This window comes from Tachypleus tridentatus, chromosome 13 (assembly GCF_004210375.1).
Source record: "Tachypleus tridentatus isolate NWPU-2018 chromosome 13, ASM421037v1, whole genome shotgun sequence".
Taxonomy (NCBI): Eukaryota; Metazoa; Arthropoda; class Merostomata; order Xiphosura; family Limulidae; genus Tachypleus; species Tachypleus tridentatus.
This window is the reverse complement of record NC_134837.1, coordinates 209,414,718-209,439,552: the sequence shown is the minus strand read 5'-3', so window position 1 is coordinate 209,439,552 and position 24,835 is coordinate 209,414,718. Positions and strand designations below refer to the sequence as shown.

At 34.7% G+C, this 24,835-nt stretch overlaps 1 protein-coding gene across 6 annotated transcripts in view; it reads left to right on the top strand.

Moving 5' to 3' along the window:
* Positions 1-24,835, top strand: part of LOC143235984 (katanin p80 WD40 repeat-containing subunit B1-like) — an 82,114-nt gene that overhangs the window by 47,673 nt on the left and 9,606 nt on the right. For 2 of the 6 annotated variants that reach the window (XM_076474136.1, XM_076474133.1), the window contains 6 exons: positions 826-976; positions 2,908-3,032; positions 3,980-4,033; positions 5,744-5,877; positions 17,813-17,860; positions 23,469-24,010. In XM_076474136.1, coding sequence (XP_076330251.1) covers positions 826-976; positions 2,908-3,032; positions 3,980-4,033; positions 5,744-5,877; positions 17,813-17,860; positions 23,469-24,010 — 1,054 coding nt within the window. Of the gene's footprint in view, positions 1-825; positions 977-2,907; positions 3,033-3,979; positions 4,034-5,743; positions 5,878-17,812; positions 17,870-23,468; positions 24,011-24,835 lie in introns of all 6 variants that reach the window. The other 4 variants (XM_076474134.1, XM_076474132.1, XM_076474137.1 and 1 more) reach the window with 2 other exon arrangements.

Genomic DNA, 24,835 nt, shown 5'->3' with positions numbered 1-24,835 from the left:
TCATTATATTAAGTAATTCTACTACCAATGGGTGGTCCACACGTATCATTATATTAAGTAATTCTACTACCAATGGGGGGTCCACACGTATCATTATATTAAGTAATTCTACTACCAATGGGGGATCCACACGTATCATTATATTAAGTAATTCTACTACCAATGGGGGGTCCACACGTATCATTACATTAAGTAATTCTACTACCAATGGGGGGGTCCACACGTATCATTACATTAAGTAATTCTACTACCAATGGGGGGGTCCACACGTATCATTACATTAAGTAATTCTACTACCAATGGGGGGGTCCACACGTATCATTATATTAAGTAATTCCACTTTCATGTCGTTGACAATGTTCAGTGTGAAAGACGTAATGGGAACATTTTTTAACATTAAGTCATTTATCTTTAGTTATGTTACAAACAACATAAAGTGGTGAAAATTTTTAATTTGTCCCTAGAGGGAGGTTGGAAGTCCAGGCACTTGATTAATACATATACTACCAACTCTATACAAATCAATGGAAATGTTTCTTTGTGACCTCAACAGTTGGTCAAGTTCTTCAACTGCTTGAGATGTTAGGGAATAAGTTTGTCATTAAATTAAGGAAGTTTATTGAAAACATCTTTAATAGCTACATATAAGAAGAAGTAAAGATGTAAGTTTTTACGTGCATAATGACCGACTTTTTGTTGCGTGTAAGTCACTGGTATTCATGTTTCTGTAAATTAATCATAAAGGTACATATTGTGTATATTCTACTTGGCAGCTTAGGGTTAGCAAGAAATGTAAAACATTAATCAGAATTTTCTCCCAATTAGATGTATATACTTTAACCCTGATGGAGAGTGTCTGTTCTGTGGGGCTCCAGATGTTCTGAAGGTGTATGGATGGGAACCAGCTCACACTTTCGACTCTTTGGTGATAGGGTGGGGAAAGGTCATCGACTTAGCCACTTCTCAGAACCAACTGGTGAGATGTATTATAATTTTAAAAAAAACCAATCAGATAAGCACATTTATGGACTCTGTTTTGTTTTTTGAAAGCTTCATATGTTTTTGAGCAATAATTTTCAAGACTGAAACATGGAAACTCTTTGTGTAATTATTTCATGATTTTTGTGTAATATAATATAAAACCAAGTTTAAAAATGCAGAGATGGACAGATGAACACTCTTACAAAGATTTTTTAATTTATTGATAGTTTTTATTAGCAATAATCTTTAAAACTGATGCATTTGTAAACATTTCATGTAATTATTTCATGATTTCATGAAAAATGTTTTATCCAATTTGGTTAGAATAAACCCAGCCACTGAGAAGAATTCATAATACAATTATTATTTCTACTTTTATTATCCCATTTTCAGCTAATTTTGTTTTATTTTTACTAAAACAAAAATAGGTTCAAGGTGTTTGTTTTGTCCAGTAATGTATAATTTTGTAATTTACAGAAATTCATAAAAATAAGTAACAGCACTCAGGAACTTAGTAACGACTGTAACATTCATTTGTTTCTATTTATTAGCCTCATTGTTCCATCAGAGAATTTTGTTGACAGTTTGCTTGCTTTTGTCTTTAGAACTTTTCTTGCAACTGTCATGATCAAGTGCTACATTATAAAATCCTTTGTCAAAGGAATGTGTACTGTATATTGTCTTGTCTGTTCAGAATCACCTTGCCAGTTTTGCTTAATCACACATTTTAATCCAATGAGTATGTTACACAATGACACAATATTGTTGTCAGCATATGACAACTGGCTTAGATTTCAACTTTACTTTTTTATTTGCAAAGTATTACACAAACATGTAATCAGTGTGTAATTTCCTTAAAAAATTACACTAACTATTTTTATGGATTTTATCAGCTTATTTTGGTCTAAAGTACACATGCTTAATTCATTCAAAACCACACACTTATCACATTATGAACATTCATTCAGATGTTTCTGCCTAAGTTTGTCTTCATTAAAACTTTACATTTACTTTGCAATAATTTAGCTTCCCTTCAAATTTCATATTCTGCTATAAACATATTTTAGTTACATCTTTCTTTACAATACATTTTATTCTTTGTTCTAGCTCATAAAACCAAACAGTATCAAACCATTACTTTATGTAATTTTATTAAATATAGTTACATACGTGTAGCTTTGTTAAATAAAATTACATCTATGTGAGATTGTTTTACCACATACAAATTTTTCAGATATACCAGCATTTATTGATTTAACATAATGCCTTCAAGAAAGCGTAGCTTAAATGGTATGTGTGAAAGTAATAGAATAAGGAAAGTTGAAATGAAGGGCAGAAAAAATACTTCCAATGTTTTTTGGGTCAAGGCTAGTATATTATAGCAGACTTCATTAAATGTTTGCTTCTACTCATTGTTATAATTAATAGATGTAAATAGTGCACTTCTGTAGTATGTTAGCAGTTGACTGTTCTACATTGCTACTGTCAATGTGGGAATACTAAAAGTATAATGAAACTAAGTGAGATTTATAGTAGAAGTGATAAGACCAAATATGGTTAGTTGTTGTAAATAATCTGAGTAATTTTTTAAGAATTACAACTGTAAGTTTTAGTTAAACTAGACTAAGTCAAAGGACTTCCAGTGCTAAAATCTAGGGTTCAGTTCACTGCTGTGGACACAGCAGATAGTCCAGTGTGGTATTGCTTTAAATAAACAAGCTAGATTAAGTTATATTTTCTATTTTTATATACAGTTATTATTGGATCAAATTCTTTTAAGTATGTACACACACTACTTGAAGGTCATTTCTTCAGGAAAAGAAAAGTACAAGATAAGACAAGCTTATATTAAATAAAACTAAAAGTACTTTACTTATGGAAATATCACATAAGATTATCTAATTTTTGTTTTGAATATTTTAACAGATTGCTGGAGCATTTTCTCTAACCAACGTGTCTGTGTACGTAGTAGATTTGAAAAGAGTACAGCCTTTTGGGATTCCTTCAGCTAGTCAATCTAAACCTTGCCCTCTGCCAGCCTTTTCAATTGGGTAAATTTTGTAAAATATTTTAAACATTTTAGTTTTTAGGCTATTCTCTCATATCCATGTTAATAATATTAAAAGAATCTCTGATGTTTAGGTTTTGAACAGTATTAATGTTTTTTAACCATTGTTGGTTGTATTACTATTATTTGGTAACTACAAAATGTGCAATAGGTTTACTGTACTTTTATTAACCCCATTAACAGATTTCAGGTTTTAAGTGAGAAAAAACTTTTTTTTTTTCTCCTTTAGTCTGATTTTCATGTGTTTTTTTTTCCCCAGTACCTAATATTTTTACATTGAACATTCAGACTGAATAACATAAAACTGAGTGAAAATGTTGGTATTGTCTAGTAAAAGTTGAAATATTGAAGACTTTTATGGTTAAAGATGAAGTTCTTTCTGTTACAGTACTATAAATCAATCTTATCCTATGGAGAGTTTTTCCTGTTTGTTGAAAACATGGAACCCTCATTTACAACACTGATTTATTAGTTCTTCAATTTATTATATAAGAAACCCTCACATGATTTTGAACATTATACTAGTTTGAATCGCAAATTATGTACTGGATCTAGTATAATTAAACAGGAAACATAATGAGAATTTACTGGTTAAACAGAAACTACAAGTTTCCTGTAGCTAATATGTACTTGTTTTAGGTGAAGGAGTCAGAGTAGTTGCTTGGCTCAGATGTTATGAGAAACTTTGTTGTGTGTATGTGATATAAGAAGCTTGATTCTGTACGATATTCAGTGCAATAATAATATGTGTTCACCCAAGGAATGTGGTATTGAATTTTTAGTATTAAATTATTAAGTATGGAAACAAAGATTCAGATTGTAAAGATGCTTTAGTCACATTAAAAATGTTGTTCGTACATTGTAGATTATCTTGTTTGTTAATGTTAATATCCTCCAAGTTACATTGACATGTCTTGTTCTGTATTACAGTAGCCATGTTAGAAAAAGTTTCAACAAAGGGAGACCAGACACCAAACAGACATCGTATGTATTTATTTTACATGTGTTGTTGCCATGTTCTGTTAAATACTTACCTTATGATAGTATAGTTTAGGGAAATGGATGTGTGTCTGTGTCGAGGTTGCATTTCGCTAAGTCAGTTTTTATTTTCTCATGGTCAACTGTATGGATCAGGGTATGGGAAATCAGGTGGTTAAAAATTGTCTCTGAAGGTGCTAATATTGAAAATTTTTAAAAGAAAGTTTAAAAGAAACAGCTTTTTCATTGTCAACTTTATAGTCCTTAGTGTTAGCTTGTGCTTAAACACCACAACTGTATGTATTTTGTTGTATTTAGATATATTGTACTAGAAGAATAAAAACATTTAGGAAAATGAATGTCTGTCTCTCCATTAAATATGTATATAAAGGAAAAGAATGAAAAAAGAAATGCATAACAGTTGTAGATATGGGTCTGAGGCCTACCAAAAGTGACTTTTATGAACATGTTAATTTCTGTATGTTAAAATTTAACAGAAACTTTTCTTCTATTGGAAAATGTTTAAGTAATAATTTTCATTTAAAGCTGTGTTGTTAAAATTGATTTAAAAATCCAGTTTTCACAGTCCTGTGTCATTTTATAATAGTTAAAAAATAACATTTTTATATTTAAAGAAAACTTGCGTGCAGTATGCATTTTTGAACGTGTTTTTATTCAAGTGTCCATTGAGTTTTTTGTATAATTTCCTAATATTTTATTAATAAATTAAATGTTTTGTTGTGTTCTAAGAATTCTTTTAACAACAACATAAACATATCGGATGGAGGAATGTTATAATGTTCTGTTTTCTGCTGTTAACAAGTGTTAACAGGATCACATAAAATTTAAGGGGATGAGTGGATCATTGCACTTTCAACATTGCCAGGGAAGGTTTTTATTTTTAAAATAACTTTTTTTTTTGTTTGATTAAGAATTCAGATTAAGTGAATCACCACAACTCTGTATATCTTGTCAAATTTGACACACAGTACAAATAGTTAAGACCAGATCATTGTTGAAATATGCTAGATACCTCTATGTTGGTAGTTTAGCATAAAACTGGCGTATTCAGTGTATTACAACTACTATGTAATTAATAGTTTCAATACAAGTTCCTTGATTCATGATATATTAACATTAAAATATAACTTCATGTTTTTCATAAAATAGTGGTGTATTACAAACAGTTGGACAGTGGTAATTTAATTTAACCTATATAGCTTCATTAAACATAACCATATTGTCAATGGTAAAGGGGTTAATCATACTGGTAGTAAATTAAAGTTTTTCTTAAAAATTATTTGTTTTGTTGAATCAACAAGAATAGATTTCTTACAGAGAAGGAGAAAGCATGTATATTCATTTGGAGGTGAACATTGTGAAAAAAATGGATGAAGAAGACATAACAGGAAACATGGTTAAACACTTTGAGAAAATAATGAGTGAACTGTACAGGGTTACTCAACATAAATATAAGCTAACAAAAAGTGAGCACTTTGAGCTTGCTGTTAAACAAATAATGCACGTAGGTGTTGAATGCTGACGGACTTTTGAGAACTCATTTTTAAAGATAAAACTTCCCAGTTTGAATGATTTATTTCCTTTAACATTCTTTATCTTAGTACGTATTTGAATTTGAATGTCACCATTCGCAATACAGGCTAATATGTAGAATTGTTTTAATATACATTTAAATGCAATTTACTATTTTCAAAGGTCGCTACAAGTAAAGGCTGGAGAAAACTCTGACAGCCTCATTCCTCAGTCAGATTCTGGAGACGATTTGAAGTCATTTGCTGAGATAAAGGAGCAAGGTTACTATGATGAAATCTTTCATCCCTCCAGAGAATGTGAGTGAAGATTATATTTTTCTGACATTCGACACTTTTGAGTCCAAAATGACTACCAATTTGGTTTGTTACTTTCAAATTTACATACAGTATTGACCGAAAGAAACATCTGTAGCAAAAAGAAGAAAAGTGTAATCAGTAGATAGATCCATTTGAAATTATTTGTAAAGCATTTTAGGCCTTTCGTTTCTCCTGTGTTGGATAATTGTTTTTACTACAATACATTTCAAAGAAACTTTGACAAAAAATAAACCTTGATTATATACTTCTATATTACTTTACTATACAAAGTTTCATTTTATTTTCTTAACATAAGCAATAAACAGTTAGTGAGTCAGTTACTAAGTTTTCCTGTACTTCTATCTGGTGTTTGTTTAAGATACACTTTTCTATCATTAATAGAGTATAGGCAAATTTGTGTGTATTTACAGAGTGATTTAGAAGCCCACTGACAGTAACATTGGGTTCTTTCAAGGTATTGCCTTTCAAAAAGTTTATTAAATAGATATTTTACACCCAAAATATCAATGTGAAAGATACAGTCAATAATAAATGAAACATTATGAACTAAAACATCTCTTCTGTAACAAGTTATTAGGCGTAAATGCACTCTTTCATTCATATTGTGTTATGCTACAGAAGATAGAAATCCAACTACACAAAGGTTTTGTACAAAAATCTTTATGAAATACATAAGATAAACTTAGTTACAGTTGTGATGTACAATAGGGCAATGATAAAATATTGTGATGACTGGAATTGTTAAGGTTATCATATTCAAACAATGTAGACATGTAATACAACTCATTATGTAATGAAAATGAACAATGTTTATTGACACAAACCAATCTCAACCATAAATGTTTTAGTAAAAAAATTGTTATTTGGCTTGACCTGACACCATTGTGATAGGTTAGGTTGTAGGTGACCAATAAATCTTTTTTTTTATCACATTTTATAGCCATATGTTGTGACTACTGCTGTTGAAGAAATAAAGCTTAAAAATAAGTTTGACAAAATGTTTCAAGTTGAAATTGACTTTTCAAGTGGAACTTTTTGGTCAACAATTAAAAAAAGTTTAATTTTGAGTTTACTTACAAATTAAGTGTTTTATTAGTTTATAGCTTTTACTTTAAAGATCATAAATTGTAATAAAGAAAATTTAATACCAAAATGAAATTATTTTTAATGCTTTTTTTTTTAAATGGTATTTCAAAAAATTTGGAAATTTCATAGTCTTAAGAAAATGATAGATGAAACAAGTTGATGCATTAAAAACCAAACTAGATACTGTTTACCAAGTTCTTTACTGATATTCATCCAATTTGGTTATCCAATTGCCCTCTGGGAAGGAACAGATTAATAATAGGTGTCACTTGTAAACAAGTGATTTTCAACCATTCTTGGTTGTAGCCCTCCCATCACAGCAGGAAACAAAAACACACCAGGAGGTAAGTTAAGTATTTCAGGGTATGCTCTTAGTGCAAATCAAATATGGATCTTTCTGATAACTTTGCTGTAAAATTAGATATAAATTTACCCCAAGAACAGAATTATGGACATTAGCACAAAGTGGTCTAAGTGAATGTATGGTTGATTGATTAGAGATAAGAGATTACCAGCCAAAAGGTTGGTAATATCATATTTTAAACAGTAAGATGAGCAGAGCTGAGAGTGTGTTCTTTACACATGAATCCAAACTCAAATTGTTTGGCAATAATGAACACTAGTGGAGAATACTATGGTATCACAGTCAGTGTAAACAGTCTACAGTAATTAATTTTGGGGAGATCAGTAAAAGTTTGAATCTCGGCCAACAATGTTGGTGATTTAATGATCTGCTCAAGACTGGTGGCCCCTAACTGCTGAATGGTACATTCAAATACTGATCCATCATTCTGTTGTTTTAGGAACATGACTTGCTGACTCCAAGTAAGAAAACAATCCAGAACATATAGCAAAAGTATAATGAAATAATATATTGTTGGTAAGGAGGCTGATGGAACACTGAGATCCATGGCTTTGTCCTCACAAGGTCCTGATATGAACTTGCTAAAAAGTGAGAAGGTCAGAATGTGACCAAACATGGCTGAACTGTAACTGTAGCTGGATGATCAGTAGTGATTGTATTTCATTTAAGTGATGGGTTTCAATAATAAGTTGCATTAAATTAATTGATTAATTCAGTATTTCCTTACATTGTGCTACCATTTCCTGCCCCTCAGTGTGGATTCCTGTATATGGTGAGGGGATCTCCCAGGGAAGGTTCTGTTCTTTGGGTTACCTCCTTTGGGATCTAAACATCCACCCACATGTTTGCTGTGCATGGTGACCAGTGAAGGGGAGGAGAGGATCCTGGTGATTGAAGGGTCCAACCCTAACACACAACTTTGGCCTTGAATTCCTGTAGACGGGCGGACTTTGGGTGGCTTCCCTTTGGTCAGTCGGCTGGTCCACTTGGGCTAGGGTCAACCAAGTACCAGTGTTGGAAGTTATCAACAGGTGTTGTGGACATTGTCTGATGCTGGTATTTGGGTATAGTACTCACGAAACACTGGCATTGCTCCAGTGTCTTTGCTTGACATTGTAGTGCGTCCCCTCGTAGGGCTCCATGGTGGGTGGGGTCAGTGGGCACCAAAATTTTCTTTTTTCCTATGGATCCTCCAAATACAAAAAATTAAATAAAATAGTGCAAAAACAGTCAATAGGTAAACGACCATGTCTTGAAGACTCTGATCAGCAGTCTTCAACATCTGTACCACCAGTTGTACCTCATTTTCTTATCCTACATTCTCTTTCAGAGAAACCTTTAGGGCAGATGTCCCCCTTTTTTATTCAGAAGGTACTAGAGGGACGTGCTGGCTCTCCAAAGTCAGTGAAGAAGCTTTGATCTGGAGAAATTGGTTGAAATATCCACATCCCAACACAGTGAACTCCTCTAGAATTCAAAGGCAATTGGGGATATGCCTATTGAGGTTACACCTCATGCTACTTTGAATTCATCACAAGGAATTATTGTTGAGAGGGATTTGAAGAACGTCCCAAAGTCGGAGATTCTCACTGGTTTCTCCACTCAAGGAGTTTCTGCAGTGTGGCACATCTTTACTCACAAAGATGGAGTTACACTGCCAACAAATATCCTTGTTTTGACATTTACATCACCATTTGCACCTGTCACTATCAAGGCAGGTTATCTAAATTGCAGGGTATGGCTGTACATTCCAAACCTTCTCCAATGTTTCCAGTGTCAGAGGTTCAGTCACTCAAAGACATCATGTCATGGTTCCCTGACATGTGCTTGTTGTGGTGGCAAGGACCACGATGGCTATGAGTGTGAAATGGACCCACATTGTGTCAACTGCAATGGTTCTCACCCTTCCTACTTTCGTTCTTACCCAAAACGGTTGGAGGAAAAAGAGGTGAAACATTTCAAAATGACTCATAACATTAGTTATCCTGAAGCTCGGAAATTGCTGTCCACCATTTCATCTCGGACATATGTTGCTGCACTTCGTTCCACAACTACAGTGGGAGCGCAGACAGATTTCTCTGTGCCTCCAAGAGAATTGTTCTCAAAACAAATGAAAAGCCTTTTGACCTCCATGGTTAAAAAAGTGAATGAATCAACTTCTACACCCATCTCTGTTTCTCCCATACATTCCAACAAACCCCAAGATCCACATCCTTTGGTTCCAGGTACAGGCATTTCTTCAGATACATCTTTTTCTCCCACCCCAAGATTCAAAACAATCATTTGTTTGCGTCCTCAGTCACTGGATTCCCCTTCTAACAACAAAGACCTAACCAATTGACCCAGGGCAGAGTTTGATAGACCTCCCCCAAATAAGAACAGTAAGGAAAAAAAATATGGTTATAAACAGAAGAGTTCTCCAGCCAATTTGTCAACACATCATTAAAAATGTCCACCTTGATTACAATGGAACTGTCAAGGTTTATGTTCTAATCTGTATGACATCAAAACACTGATTCCTACCATCCTGTATGTCTTTCCTTACAGGAAACATTTCTGAAACCTGCCGATACAGTCACCTTTTGCCGGTTTTCTTTGTACAGAAATGAAAGGCTGTGTGATGACAGAGTGCATGAAGGGGTGGCACTGTTGGTTGATCAGCATGTGCCCACCCTGTCTTTGTCTCTCGACACACCCTTTGAGACCACAGCCATTCGTGTTTCCTTGGGTCATACCATCACTGTTTGTTCTCTCTACCTGTCATCTGGAGAGATTTATGATCAATCAGACCTTGATGCTCTTATTGAATGGTTGCCATTTCCCTTTCTAATCCTGGGGGACTTTAATGGACATCATCTCCTCTGGGGAAGTGCTGTTATTGATAGGAGGGGTCGCTCTATAGAGTGTATACTCTCTGATCACAACCTTTCTCTTTTCAATGCTGGTTCTTCCACTTATTTTCATGCACCTAGTCAGTCCTTTACTCCTATTGATCTCTCAGTTTGCTCCCCTTCATTATTCTCCCACTTTTCATGAAGGGTTGACATTAATCCACAAGGCAGTGACCATTTTCCTATACTTTTGAGAGAGACTGGCCATGGTCAATGCTACCCAACCCACGTGCCCTGGTGGAAGCTGGATCAGGCAGACTGGTTCACTTTCACTGCTCTTGCAGAACTTGATCCTGCCATTGTCTGTCAGCCATCAATAGACGACTGTGTGGCAGCAGTAACTGACTGTATTATACAAGAAGCTGCTCAATGTATTCCTAAAACCTCAACACGTTTTCCACTATATCCTCATTTGTAGTGGAATCCTGCCTGCTACATGGCATGGAAGGCTCAAAAACAGGCCTGGGATACTTTCTGTAGATATCCTGCACTTTCAAACTGCATCGCTTTTCAGCGGGCCCGTGCACACGTGCTAGGTGGGTAAGATGTCAAAGCCCCAATGAATCTTGGATTAAGTTCACAACTGGCATATCTTCTACCAGCAGTTCCAAAGTCATATGGTACAGGATTCGAAAGGTCAGTGGGCACTGCAATTCTGTCCCCCTCTCGATCTTACTCTCTCTGATGGCCAAGAAGTAGTTAATATCTGGAGCATCACTGATACTCTAGGTGAAAGCTTTTGCCAGGTATCTAGAATTTCTGCTTGTCCATACACCTTCTTGGCCATCAATACTCGGGCAGAGCATTCACCTCTTTTTTTTTTTAACTGACTGTCTTTGACTATAATTGTCCCTTTACACTGGTGGAACTGAAAATGGCCCTTCATCGGTCTGGCAGTACATCTGTTGGACCAGATGAGGTACACTATGATATGCTGCACCATCTCTCTCCTGCTTCTCTTGATATTCTTCTAATTGTTTTTAACTGGATCTGGCAGGAGAATGTTTTTCCTAATGCCTGGCATCAGGCTATTATCTTACCTTTCTCTAAGCCTGGGAAAGATCCCGAGATTCCTTCAAACTACCATCCTATTGCTTTGACGAGCTGTCTCTGTAAGTCCTTAGAGAGGGTGGTTAATGCTCGTCTTGTTTGGTTCCTCGAATAAAACAACCTCCTCTCGCCCACCCAGTGTGGGTTCCGTCGACAGCACTCCACCACAGACCACCTAATTTGTCTTGAAACATCTATCAGAGAAGACTTTCTCAACCGCCAACATCTTGTATCAATATTCTTTGACATAGAGAAGGCTTACGACACAACATGGAGGTATGGCGTTTTGAGAGACCTCCATACATATGGGTTACATGGCCATCTACCCATGTTTATTAAACATTTTTTAGGACAGGAAATTCAAAGTTTGTGTCAGTTTGACACTTTCCCATACTTTTCTACAGGAACTTGGGGTCCCTCAGGGCTATGTTTTGAGTGTCACACTTTTCAGTATAAAGATTAATGCCATCACTGGACAACTCCCTCTCACTGTTGCAAATGGGCTCTATGTCAACAACTTTCACATCTCGTGTCAATTGTCGAACATGAGATATATTGAGTGGCAACAACAAACTGCCTTTGATCGTGTACTGAAGTGGACCACGGCAAACAGCTTTAATCTCTCTCTCTCTCTCTAAAACCGTTTGCATGCATTTTTGCCACCAACAGGGTGTTCACCCTGATCCTGAACTTCGTATCAGTAAAATTTCGCTGCATGTGGTTGCTGAGACCAAGTTCTTGGGGCTTATGTTTGACCGTAAGCTGACCTTTATACCACACATTAAGCAGCTACAGGTCAAATGCACAAAAGCACTGAACATCCTCCGTGTCCTCTCTACTGCCAGTTGGGGAGCGGATCGATGTTCTTTGTTAAAAATATATCGTATTCTTATTTGATCAAAACTCAACTATGGATCACTGGTCTATGGCTCTGCTAGACCCGTGGCCTTAAAGATGCTGGACCCAATTCATTATCGATGACTTCGACTCTGCACTGGGGCTTTCTGCACCTCCTCAGTTCAGAGCTTATACAAAGAATCTCACGAACCGTCTTTGCACCTTTGCTGTTTGCAACTGTCTTTACTATATTCTTTGAAACTTAGTTCCTTTTCAGAACAGACGATCTGCCATTGCTCCTTTTGGCCTTTGCGTCCAGGTGTAATTGGATGAATTGGGTCTGTCCTTGTAAAACATTGCAGTATCCACTGGTCAGCCCATCCCAACATGGCTTATTACAGTCCCCAAAGGTGACCTTTCTTTAAGTTGTCTGAGAAAATAACATACTCTCGATTGGAAGTACCATCTTTTATTTATTGAACATCTTTTGAACAATCTTTCCATTCCAATTTATGTGGATGGTTCCAAATCAGGTGATTCTGTGGGCTCTGCCATGGTTTGTTGCAGTTCGGTGGTTGTGCGCAAAATCCCCTCTTCAGCTTCTGTGTTCACTGCTGAACTGTACGCCACTTCTCTTGCCCTGGATCATATTGATGCTAAGCAGTACTCCAACTGCACTATTTATACTGACTTGCTCAGTTCTTTACTGGCCCTGGAATCTCTTCACGTTGGTTCACACCCTGTTCTCGCTGATATTCAAAACCGACTGGCCCATTTCTCTTTAATATCTATTTCTATCCAGTTTTTCTGGATGCCAGGCCACATTGGTATTTGCAGGAACGAGCTTGCAGGCACGGCAGTTAAATCTATCTGCTCTGGCACTATCACCATTGTACTTATTCCATACATGGACTATGGTCCTGTATTCAAGGCCCAGCTCTGTGCCAGCTGGCAGTCGACTTGGAGTGAGCAACGTGAAAACAAGCTTTTCCAAATAAAACCCAATATTGGACTTTGGCCTTCTTGCTTCCTTAAAGATCGGAAGGAAGAAGTTGTTCTAACTAGACTATGCATTGGTCAGTTTAACTTGTCTTTTTTTTTTTTTTTATCTGAAACTGATGCACCAGTGTGTAGTCTATGTAACACTCAGATCATTATAAGTCACATTTTACTTTCTTGCCATTGTTAGGATTTTTAATAATGCCACCATTGTAACACTGTTTGGTCTCAAGGTTTGACCATAATATTAGACAGTGTTATTGGTGATGGTGACACTGTCCACCCTGATAAAGTTTTTAGTTTTTTAAAGGCCATTAATGCTTTTTAATGTCATATAAGTGTTTAAAATTTATACATTAAACTTTTGTAATGTGGTTCCCTTTTAAGTATCACAATCTCTAGTTCGATTTGAAATTAGAAAATGGCCGTCACATTAAATAACTCGACACCAGGATTTGAAAGGCCAACCTCAGGTGACTAAAGCTGCTGTTTGAACTACTCTTTAATCATCCTGGTGAGTTATTATCACAATTTTGCTGCATGTCTTTCAAAAATTTTATTACTTTTTGGAAACGGCCATAATGACACAACACGGAACCAGGACTGGAAAGGCCAACTTCAGGTGACTGACGATGGTTCGTGTAATTACCTGTTAGTCTTCCTGGTGGGTTATGATAATTACTATTATGCTGCAGAAAGTCTTTTACAACTTCTCTTACTCTGGTTTCTCTCTTAACATTGTAGACTAGATGTCAACATTGGTTTTATGCTATTTATGTTTTTAAATGCTGTTTGGTTTTATCTTCATTTCCTTTTATGAATTTTACTACATTTACATTATTTTTACCTTTTTTACTGGACATTTGGCACAGATTGCCTAGCTGCTTTGTGCCATAAAACACTAAATCAACCAACCAACCCATTTCCTGTAGAAACAGTGGCTCTATCTGGTGATGTATGGTATGTTAAAAATTGCTTTATGAATTCAAGTACTGGTGAGGACATTATATTCTAACTTGAGAAATTAATTAACTATTTAGTTTTTTTCATTTACTAGTTTTTAACAAACTGCCAAGTGCATCTTGACACAAATAATCCAGTCACTAATTTTCCATTCTTATTTATAAATAGGTTTTATATTGTGTATCCTTTGTGAAGAATTGGCACCATTTTTCAGAATTCTAAATTTTCATTTCCCTACACACAAACACAAATTTATTCAATTTTAAGTTTAGTTTTCATTTTCAAAATAAATTATCATAATGAATTTGAAGTCATTAAAAAATCTAAATTAAATTAATTTGTTATCTAAAGTCATATATGTCATAAACATAAAACTGAAAAGAGGCTGAACCAGACCACTGTTCTGTAATGTTTCATTTAAGTAACAATAAACTTTAGATACTGTTGATTTGTTCATATAACTTGAATATTTTTTAATGTGGTTTACTAGCACCATAAGGCACCATAACATTATCAAATCTGAATTTGTTTTTGTTTTTAAATAAGTCTAGAATTATGATTTTATCATAATGTAATTTCCAGAGCATATCACAACTGTATATTTCTAGCATTTAAGTACTTATGGTAAGATTTTAGCAATTAGGTATAAGTTGTTGTTAGGATTAAATGCCTATATAATCACCAAGCCTTATTTACTAACTAGTTTATACCCAAATTCTTAGATACTAATCTGTCACCATATTCAGTGAAATCCTGATGACAAATGGTATTTTGTGTGGTAGTATCTATAATTCAATCATGTGTCTTCTTTTTATAGAGGTTGATGTGTTATATATGTTCATATATACTGTCACCCCACTAGAACATGAATTAACCGTTTCGTGTCATACTATCTTGTTTGTTGACTTGCATTCAAAATTTTATTGAACTAATATTTTATGAATTTATGGCAATAAGTTTGGAATCAAATTGTAGATTATAATTCAAACTTTAATATCACATATAAATTATAATTTCTTAATTTACAAGTAAATATTAAATGAACACATCTAAATGTATAATTTAGTGAGTCACGTGGTATGTTGAATGTAGCATTGTTTAAAATTAGGTATGTCTGATGTCAAAATACTAAGTCTGTAGTTTTGTATAAATTAGGAACTCAAATTACTAATATTAACAACCTAGAATATAAAAGAAGAACCTCGTATCTTTCTATTTTACTGAGATATGGCTTGTATACTGAATCAAGCACAGTGGGCTCCGTTCACCTCTTTCCATTTATTGAAACAGTCCCTTATGTACTTACTTCAATATGTGACGTGAATAACTGATCAACAGTTTAGAATGTCCTCTAGTGATTTTCTCAGCTATTTTAATTTGTGAAAAGGCTATCATGTACTTTTGATCCAAGATTTCAAGCAAGTAGGTTGTGTCTGTCATCTGCTCAAAGTTTCTTATTTTTTAATATCTAAATACATCTTAGTTACTAAGCTTAATAAATTATAGTGGAATTCTGTGATATCAGTTTAGTTATTTGTGGGTTTTTTGGTTATTCAACTGTGTGTGTGTAAAACCTAAAAAAAATGTTTTGATATCCTTCACATGAACAATTTTAAAAGGCTAAACAATGTACATCAAGCAACAACTGAGTGCAAAGGTTGTAGCAAGAAGAGATAATCATATGCTTTACTTCATGATATTTTATGAAAAATAAGTTTTAATTTATTTTTAAATAGTAATAATCTCTATATGTATATGTAACATATGTGACTATATTACAAAATACTAGTCCAACACACCCAAGACAGGAAATACTAAAGGTCAGTTTCATATTACCTTATACTTAACAAGAGTACACGTGCACCGTGTCAATGCAGGTTAGGTAATGTCAGCTAGGCATGACTGGAAGGTAAGTATAAGAAATATATATGTAAATATATAATGTCGTGAGACTTACGATACTTAGACTAAACATTTTGTATTTGCATGTTATGATATGTAGTCATTGTAGTATGAAAAAAGCATAATTTATATTTATTTCCTAATTTTTTCACACTGGTTACAAGGTTGGTCAAGTGACAGACCTCACATATTTAGAATGTAGAAGATACCATCAAATATAAAGTCTCACTCAAAACAAATGTTTAAAATATGTTTAGGAGGTTTTAGAGATAATGCAAATAATATTTTGGAATATTAGGATAAAGATTAGTTTTTGATCATAACAAGAAATCACTTTGCACTAAGACTAGTAATGAAACAAACAAATCACTTTGCACTCAGACTAGTAATGAAACAAATCTTTAATGAAAGTATTTAATCAAAAAGTCTGATTTTTTTTTATATATATACAAAATACCAAAAATCTACTACATTTTATGAAGACACACATGCTGAATCTAAAGCAGATTATTAGGATACTAGGTGTACTTTTGTAGGGTCCCTAAAAGTGTTCTATTTTTAAAGCAAGTAAAATTAAGATTAACAACTATTTTTATTTCTTGCTTTTGAACTTCATGTACCATGCTGTGTTGTAGCCTTAAGGGTGCAACATTCTTTTTGTGATGCACTCATGTTTCACTGACATCATGAAATGTTAAGCATCCCTTATGTGACATTATCTTAATGTTTACTGATTGACTGATAGAAAGCAATGTCAGTAGTTAAAACAAACTGACCCCTCCAAGTGGCTTTGTGGAAATAAATTAATTAGTAATTAGGTTTTTCAACAGTGTTTGTACAGCAAAAGATTACCTGGGAAAATGTTAAAATATGTTTTCTCTGTATAAATACAAGGTTTTGTTTTCGAATTCCAATCTGATGTATCATATGGATGTAACACTTTTAGTAGATTCATCCAAATTTCAACAATTGAAGATGAAAAATCAAAACATATTTTAAGCTTAAAACTAAATTTAGATTACTTCGTACACTGATGCTTAATTTTTTTATAAAAAAATACAGTGGAGTGGCCACCCCTCATATTTGGTCACCCCTTGAAAGTGGTCATTCAATCACAGTCACTTTTTTTGTTTACATAATCCCTAATTATATACAGTGGAACCCCTCTAATCAGGCCAGTTTGTCTCAGTCCCTAAGGTGGCTGCTTTAGAGGGGTTTCACTTTTCTACATTCAGTTCATTTAATAAGACGTAATGATGATTCATGAAGTGAAATATTGCTTGGCTACATTCAACATCCCAACATTGTTGCACTATAAAACTTGTAGACATGGTTAAAAATGGCTTGTAGCTTAGCAGCTGAAGGTATCTTGCTACCACTGTTTTGGTTATTTCATTTTTATCACCCCTCCTCCTCACTATCTCTACACAGATTACTAAAGATACCCTTCTTACATCTTTAGTTTGTTTTGTGAGCTAAACTCAGATTGAAAACTGCACATATTTCAGTTACTCTATTCTCATTGTTGTGGTTTAATTTATATAAATATATACAACATTGGATGAAAGTCACTATGCAGTTGATGCTGTACAGTTGGAATAGTTTTCATTGTATGATTCACAGTGAAGAAAATATGGCAGTTGAAACCACCTGAATTATTGTTTGTTTCTTCAAGGTGGCAGTTGTAAATTAAACTCTGCTCTATGTGAAATAACTGTATAGTTATTTTTACCCTACCCTGTGTGTGTTTATATATATACATATATACTTAGGCTTAGTGTTCATTTGTGTACTTTCCTTATTTTTTTTTTTTTTATGGCAGTGTGTCGAACCCCTCCCAAGGCCGAGCCTTTTCCAGCGCCCCCTGAGGGTATGCACTGTAAATGCTTTTTTTTAATTTTTCTATTTTTGTCTTCTATATTGTTTTGTCCTTTCACTTCTAATTTCACTTTATTTTCAGGTGCTCTTGCTAATCAAACTTTTCATATTAAAATACAGAATATTAAATTTTCTCAAGTGCTTTCATAATTTGTTCTAGATGTAAGTATAATGTGTAATTCAATTCAAAAATGAAAACATTGAAAAGAAATGTTTCAGAAAAAACCTAAATCTTTAATTTTATTCTCTATGTATAGGGAAAGAAAGGTAGATTTTAAGAATGTGAATAGATTAATGAATAGCTTTAAGACACTTATAATTTTCTTCCCAGAATGCCGTTTTAATATGCCAGTTTTATAACTCACTGTTTTAAAAAGAAACATTGCACATTTTTAAATCTGTGGGATACTCATCAAACAGAAAAACATTTAAAGATTATCAGTGATAGCCTTTCATTTACAAAGTAGTTTGATGTACTAACATGCTTAGTTTAATGCACTAACACATTGTTAATGAAAACAAACTTGTTAATGCTGTTCTTTTAAAATGAGACTACGCCATGAATGAAAAATAAGTTAGCTTGAGGTAGGAGTTTAAACTATTTTTAAAATCATGTACAACTTTCTACAGTGTAGGGTATACTACAGTGTAGGGTGTTTCTGTAAATAGTAGGGTATACTACAGTGTAGGGTGTTTCTGTAAATAGTAGGGTATACTACAGTGTAGGGTGTTTCTGTAAATAGTAGGGTATACTACAGTGTAGGGTGTTCCTGTAAATAGTAGGGTATACTACAGTGTAGTGTTTCTGTAAATAGTAGGGTATACTACAGTGTAGGGTGTCCTGTAAATAGTAGGGTATACTACAGTGTAGGGTGTTCCTGTAAATAGTAGGGTGTACTACAGTGTAGTGTTTCTGTAAATAGTAGGGTATACTACAGTGTAGGGTTTTCTGTAAATAGTAGGGTATACTACAGTGTAGTGTTCCTGTAAATAGTAGGGTATACTACAGTGTAGGGTGTTCCTGTAAATAGTAGGGTATACTACAGTGTAGGGTGTTCCTGTAAATAGTAGGGTATACTACAGTGTAGTGTTTCTGTAAATAGTAGGGTATACTACAGTGTAGTGTTCCTGTAAATAGTAGGGTATACTACAGTGTAGTGTTTCTGTAAATAGTAGGGTATACTACAGTGTAGGGTGTTCCTGTAAATAGTAGGGTATACTACAGTGTAGGTGTGTTTCTGTAAATAGTAGGGTATACTACAGTGTAGTGTTCCTGTAAATAGTAGGGTATACTACAGTGTAGTGTTCCTGTAAATAGTAGGGTATACTACAGTGTAGTGTTTCTGTAAATAGTAGGGTATACTACAGTGTAGTGTTCCTGTAAATAGTAGGGTATACTACAGTGTAGTGTTTCTGTAAATAGTAGGGTATACTACAGTGTAGGGTGTTCCTGTAAATAGTAGGGTATACTACAGTGTACATACTACAGGTAGTGTGTTCTGTAAATAGTAGGGTATACTACAGTGTAGGGTGTTCCTGTAAATAGTAGGGTATACTACAGTGTAGTGTTTCTGTAAATAGTAGGGTATACTACAGTGTAGGGTGTTCCTGTAAATAGTAGGGTATACTACAGTGTAGTGTTCCTGTAAATTGTAGGGTATACTACAGTGTAGTGTTTCTGTAAATAGTAGGGTATACTACAGTGTAGGGTGTTCCTGTAAATAGTAGGGTATACTACAGTGTAGGGTGTTTCTGTAAATAGTAGGGTATACTACAGTGTAGTGTTCCTGTAAATAGTAGGGTATACTACAGTGTAGTGTTTCTGTAAATAGTAGGGTATACTACAGTGTAGGGTGTTCCTGTAAATAGTAGGGTATACTACAGTGTAGGGTGTTCCTGTAAATAGTAGGGTATACTACAGTGTAGGGTGTTCCTGTAAATAGTAGGGTATACTACAGTGTAGTGTTTCTGTAAATAGTAGGGTATACTACAGTGTAGTGTTTCTGTAAATAGTAGGGTATACTACAGTGTAGTGTTCCTGTAAATAGTAGGGTATACTACAGTGTAGTGTTCCTGTAAATAGTAGGGTATACTACAGTGTAGGGTGTTCCTGTAAATAGTAGGGTATACTACAGTGTAGGGTGTTCCTGTAAATAGTAGGGTATACTACAGTGTAGGGTGTTCCTGTAAATAGTAGGGTATACTACAGTGTAGTGTTCCTGTAAATAGTAGGGTATACTACAGTGTAGTGTTCCTGTAAATAGTAGGGTATACTACAGTGTAGTGTTCCTGTAAATAGTAGGGTATACTACAGTGTAGTGTTCCTGTAAATAGTAGGGTATACTACAGTGTAGTGTTCCTGTAAATAGTAGGGTATACTACAGTGTAGTGTTCCTGTAAATAGTAGGGTATACTACAGTGTAGTGTTTCTGTAAATAGTAGGGTATACTACAGTGTAGTGTTCCTGTAAATAGTAGGGTATACTACAGTGTAGTGTTTCTGTAAATAGTAGGGTATACTACAGTGTAGGGTGTTCCTGTAAATAGTAGGGTATACTACAGTGTAGGGTGTTCCTGTAAATAGTAGGGTATACTACAGTGTAGTGTTCCTGTAAATAGTAGGGTATACTACAGTGTAGTGTTCCTGTAAATAGTAGGGTATACTACAGTGTAGGGTGTTCCTGTAAATAGTAGGGTATACTACAGTGTAGGGTGTTCCTGTAAATAGTAGGGTATACTACAGTGTAGGGTGTTCCTGTAAATAGTAGGGTATACTACAGTGTAGGGTGTTCCTGTAAACAGTAGGGTATACTACAGTGTAGTGTTTCTGTAAATAGTAGGGCATACTACAGTGTAGGGTTTCTGTAAATAAGGGTATACTACAGTGTAGTTCCTAGTAGGGTATACTACAGTGTAGTGTTTCTGTAAATAGTAGGGTATACTACAGTGTAGGGTGTTCCTGTAAATAGTAGGGTATACTACAGTGTAGTGTTTCTGTAAATAGTAGGGTATACTACAGTGTAGTGTTTCTGTAAATAGTAGGGTATACTACAGTGTAGGGTGTTCCTGTAAATAGTAGGGTATACTACAGTGTAGTGTTCCTGTAAATAGTAGGGTATACTACAGTGTAGTGTTCCTGTAAATAGTAGGGTATACTACAGTGTAGTGTTCCTGTAAATAGTAGGGTATACTACAGTGTAGTGTTTCTGTAAATAGTAGGGTATACTACAGTGTAGTGTTTCTGTAAATAGTAGGGTATACTACAGTGTAGGGTGTTCCTGTAAATAGTAGGGTATACTACAGTGTAGGGTGTTCCTGTAAATAGTAGGGTATACTACAGTGTAGGGTGTTCCTGTAAATAGTAGGGTATACTACAGTGTAGGGTGTTCCTGTAAATTGTAGGGTATACTACAGTGTAGGGTTTCTGTAAATAGTAGGGTATACTACAGTGTAGGGTGTCCTGTAAATAGTAGGGTATACTACAGTGTAGGTGTTTCTGTAAATAGTAGGGTATACTACACAGCAGGGTTCCTGTTTCCTGTAAACAGTAGGGTCCTACTACAGTGTATACTACAGTGTAGGGTTCCTGTAAATAGTAGGGTATACTACAGTGTAGGGTGTTCCTGTAAATAGTAGGGTATACTACAGTGTAGGGTGTCCTGTAAATAGTAGGGTATACTACAGTGTAGGGTGTTCCTGTAAATAGTAGGGTATACTACAGTGTAGGGTGTTCCTGTAAACAGTAGGGTATACTACAGTGTAGGGTGTTCCTGTAAACAGTAGGGTATACTACAGTGCAGGGTGTTCCTGTAAATAGTAGGGTATACTACAGTGTAGGGTGTTCCTGTAAATAGTAGGGTAACAGTGTAGGGTATACTACAGTGTAGGGTGTTCCTGTAGGGTGTTCCTGTAAAGTAGGGTATACTACAGTGTAGGGTGTTCCTGTAAATAGTAGGGGTGTTCCTGTAAATAGTAGGGTATACTACAGTGTAGGGTGTTCCTGTAAATTGTAGGGTATACTACACAGTGTAGGGTGTTCCTGTAAATCCTGTAGGGTATACTACAGTGTAGGGTGTTCCTGTAAATTGTAGGGTATACTACAGTGTAGGGTTTCCTGTAAATTGTAGGGTATACTACAGTGTAGGGTGTTCCTCCTACTACAAACTACAGTGTAGGTAAATTGTAGGGTATACTACAGTGTAGGGTGTTTCTGTAAATGGTAGGGAATACTACAGTGTAGGGTGTTCTTCTGTAAAGTGTAGTGTTTCTGGTAGGGAATACTACAGTGTAGGGTGTTTCTGTAAATGGTAGGGAATACTACAGTGTAGGGTGTTCCTGTAAATTGTAGGGAATACTACAGTGTAGGGTGTTCCTGTAAATTGTAGGGTATACTACAGTGTAGGGTGTTCCTGTAAATTGTAGGGTATACTACAGTGTAGGGTGTTCCTGTAAATTGTAGGGTATACTACAGTGTAGGGTGTTTCTGTAAATGGTAGGGAATACTTATGACGTGTTGTGAATAACTCATGGAAATTAAGAACCTCTAGCGACAGTATTGCTAGAAACATTCTTTAACTGCTGTATACTTCCATAGCTTCATGTGTAATTACAAATCTAATATTTGTAACTGATTCATGAGCTAACTGTGTTTCAGTCTGCACTTGGAATGAAAGGTATGCATGCATGCATTAATGCCACCCTGAGTTTTGTAACTCATAATGGGAAAGCTGTCATTAACTTTATATTAAGCTAATATTTATATCCATAAATATCTAACACTCAATTTTTAGACCACTTCAAACATACGATAGGTGAAGACAAACTTGTATTTATTTTTACCAGCTGAATTAACTGAAGTTAAAATCCAGTATATCTCTTGATCAAGAAGTTGTTTCAGCAAGGAAGGTAGAAGGAATCATAGTCTATAAACTTGTTTGTAGTTGGAGCTACTTACATTAAATTACTGATTTCTGGACTTCTTGCATGTGAAAAAGTAACTTTGCTTGATTTTAAGAATTCCACGATTAAAAGGTAATGCTGTAACTAGGGTAGTAGCTCATCCCCTTCCATTATTTTAAGCCCCTACACACAAAAATAAACTGTTGTTAAATACCAATTTCATCTCACGTTTGTTAATGTATTTTGATAACATACTTCTCTATCTACTAAGCCTTTATTCGTGTCATAAGCCAGTAAAGTTTAAATGACTGCTAGACCTTAACCATTCATTCAATTGCTTATCCAATTAAATTCTATCTTGGGAGGTCCACCTGAGTTCCTGTACCAAATTTCATTGAACTTAGTATATGCAGCACTTCTCAATGACTAGTGGCACAGATAGGTGACAACTCTGATTTATATACACGTGGATTTTGTTATATCTGCAGTATTGTGTTGGTATTTTCCACATAAAATGTATAAACACATGCACACATGCTAATATTGTGTCATATTTGTTTTTTGTTTTGTTTTTTTAAATCTTCCTCTTTGCAATTTTTTATAACTGAATTTTTAAACTATTAGCTACCAAGAAAAATAAGAGAAATAATGCTACCACATTATCAGTGATTAATATTTCAAACACTTTTTGTTATTTCATAGACATTATTCAGAATAGCAGCAAGGTAATAAAACCAGAAGAAAAAACTCCTTTCACAGCACTTCTGGAAAAGTCTCCCAGTCCCATTATAGAAAGGACAATTGAGAGGAAGTCATCTATTTCTACCTCGACTGTGATTAATGGCAGTTCCTTGGTGTCTCCTGATCTCAATACTACATACAGTATAATCCCAGATATTATGCCTACAAGTCCTACGACTCTGCCATCATTCAGTCCCACCACATTAACAAACCCTGTCCGTCCCATGAAAAAGGCCACAGCTATGATAAGACAAACTGAAAGTTCTTCAGAATCATCATCTGTGTCTATCGTAAGGCCTGTGCCTGTAGTGCCTGAAAGAGACATCCATGTACGCAAGGCAACAGTCTTCCCTGAGCAGCGTTGTGCACCAACTCCCACGTTTTCAAACTTTAGCAATCTTGTTCCTGATCAACAAGCACAGAGGGTGTCAGGAAATTCTGTAGACTTTGTACCAGACCAACGTGACCGTCCAGTAGGGCTTGAGTTAGAAGAGTTTTTGCCTGTGAGATAAAAATCTTAAATTATTTTATAGGCTTTAAAATGTGTATTATTTGTGTAGAAAGGAAATATTTAGATGTCTAAAGAAATTTTGTGATAAACTATTAATCATGAAATACTGGTTAGTATGTGATAAACTATTAATCATGAAATACTGGTTAGTATCAAGTGTGTCTTCAAGAAAAGTTTCTTGAACAAAGTTACCACTTTTTACTCTTGTTCTAAATCAGTTATTTTCCCGTTTATTACAGTCTGGTCTCTTCTTTTTTATTCAAGGTTTTAAGATTTATGTAATATTTTAGCCCTCAAAGAAAATATTCTAAAAATGGTGGGTTTTTTTTTTGGATTTGCCCTTACTCTTACAGGTTTTTGGTTTCTTAATAGTGTTAATTAACTTGTGACATTAAAGAGACATTGTTATATTTTATGTGCCTTAATAAGGATAAAATTTTAAGCCCAATTTAAATATAATTTTATTTAATTCCTAGCAATGTGAAGTGGATGTACTAATAGGATAAGTTGAATTTTCATTAAGAACAAAGATTTAAACCACCTCATGTTTCTCTTTTTTTAAACGTTTTACAAAAAAAATAATAATATACAGCCTTTCATATTTGCCTTTTTTAATGTTAGTAAAAAGAACAGGTAAGTTAGTGAAGAGTTTCTTTCAACTCTGTTTAGGGAATCTGTATACAGTGATGTAGTGAAGTTAAATAACTGTGATCTGCAAGAAAGAAGAAAATTATAAAAGAGACAGTAGCAGTTTATGAACCCATAAATAATTGATAAAGTTTATCAGTATCAGGTCTAACATTATGTTGTTTAGCTG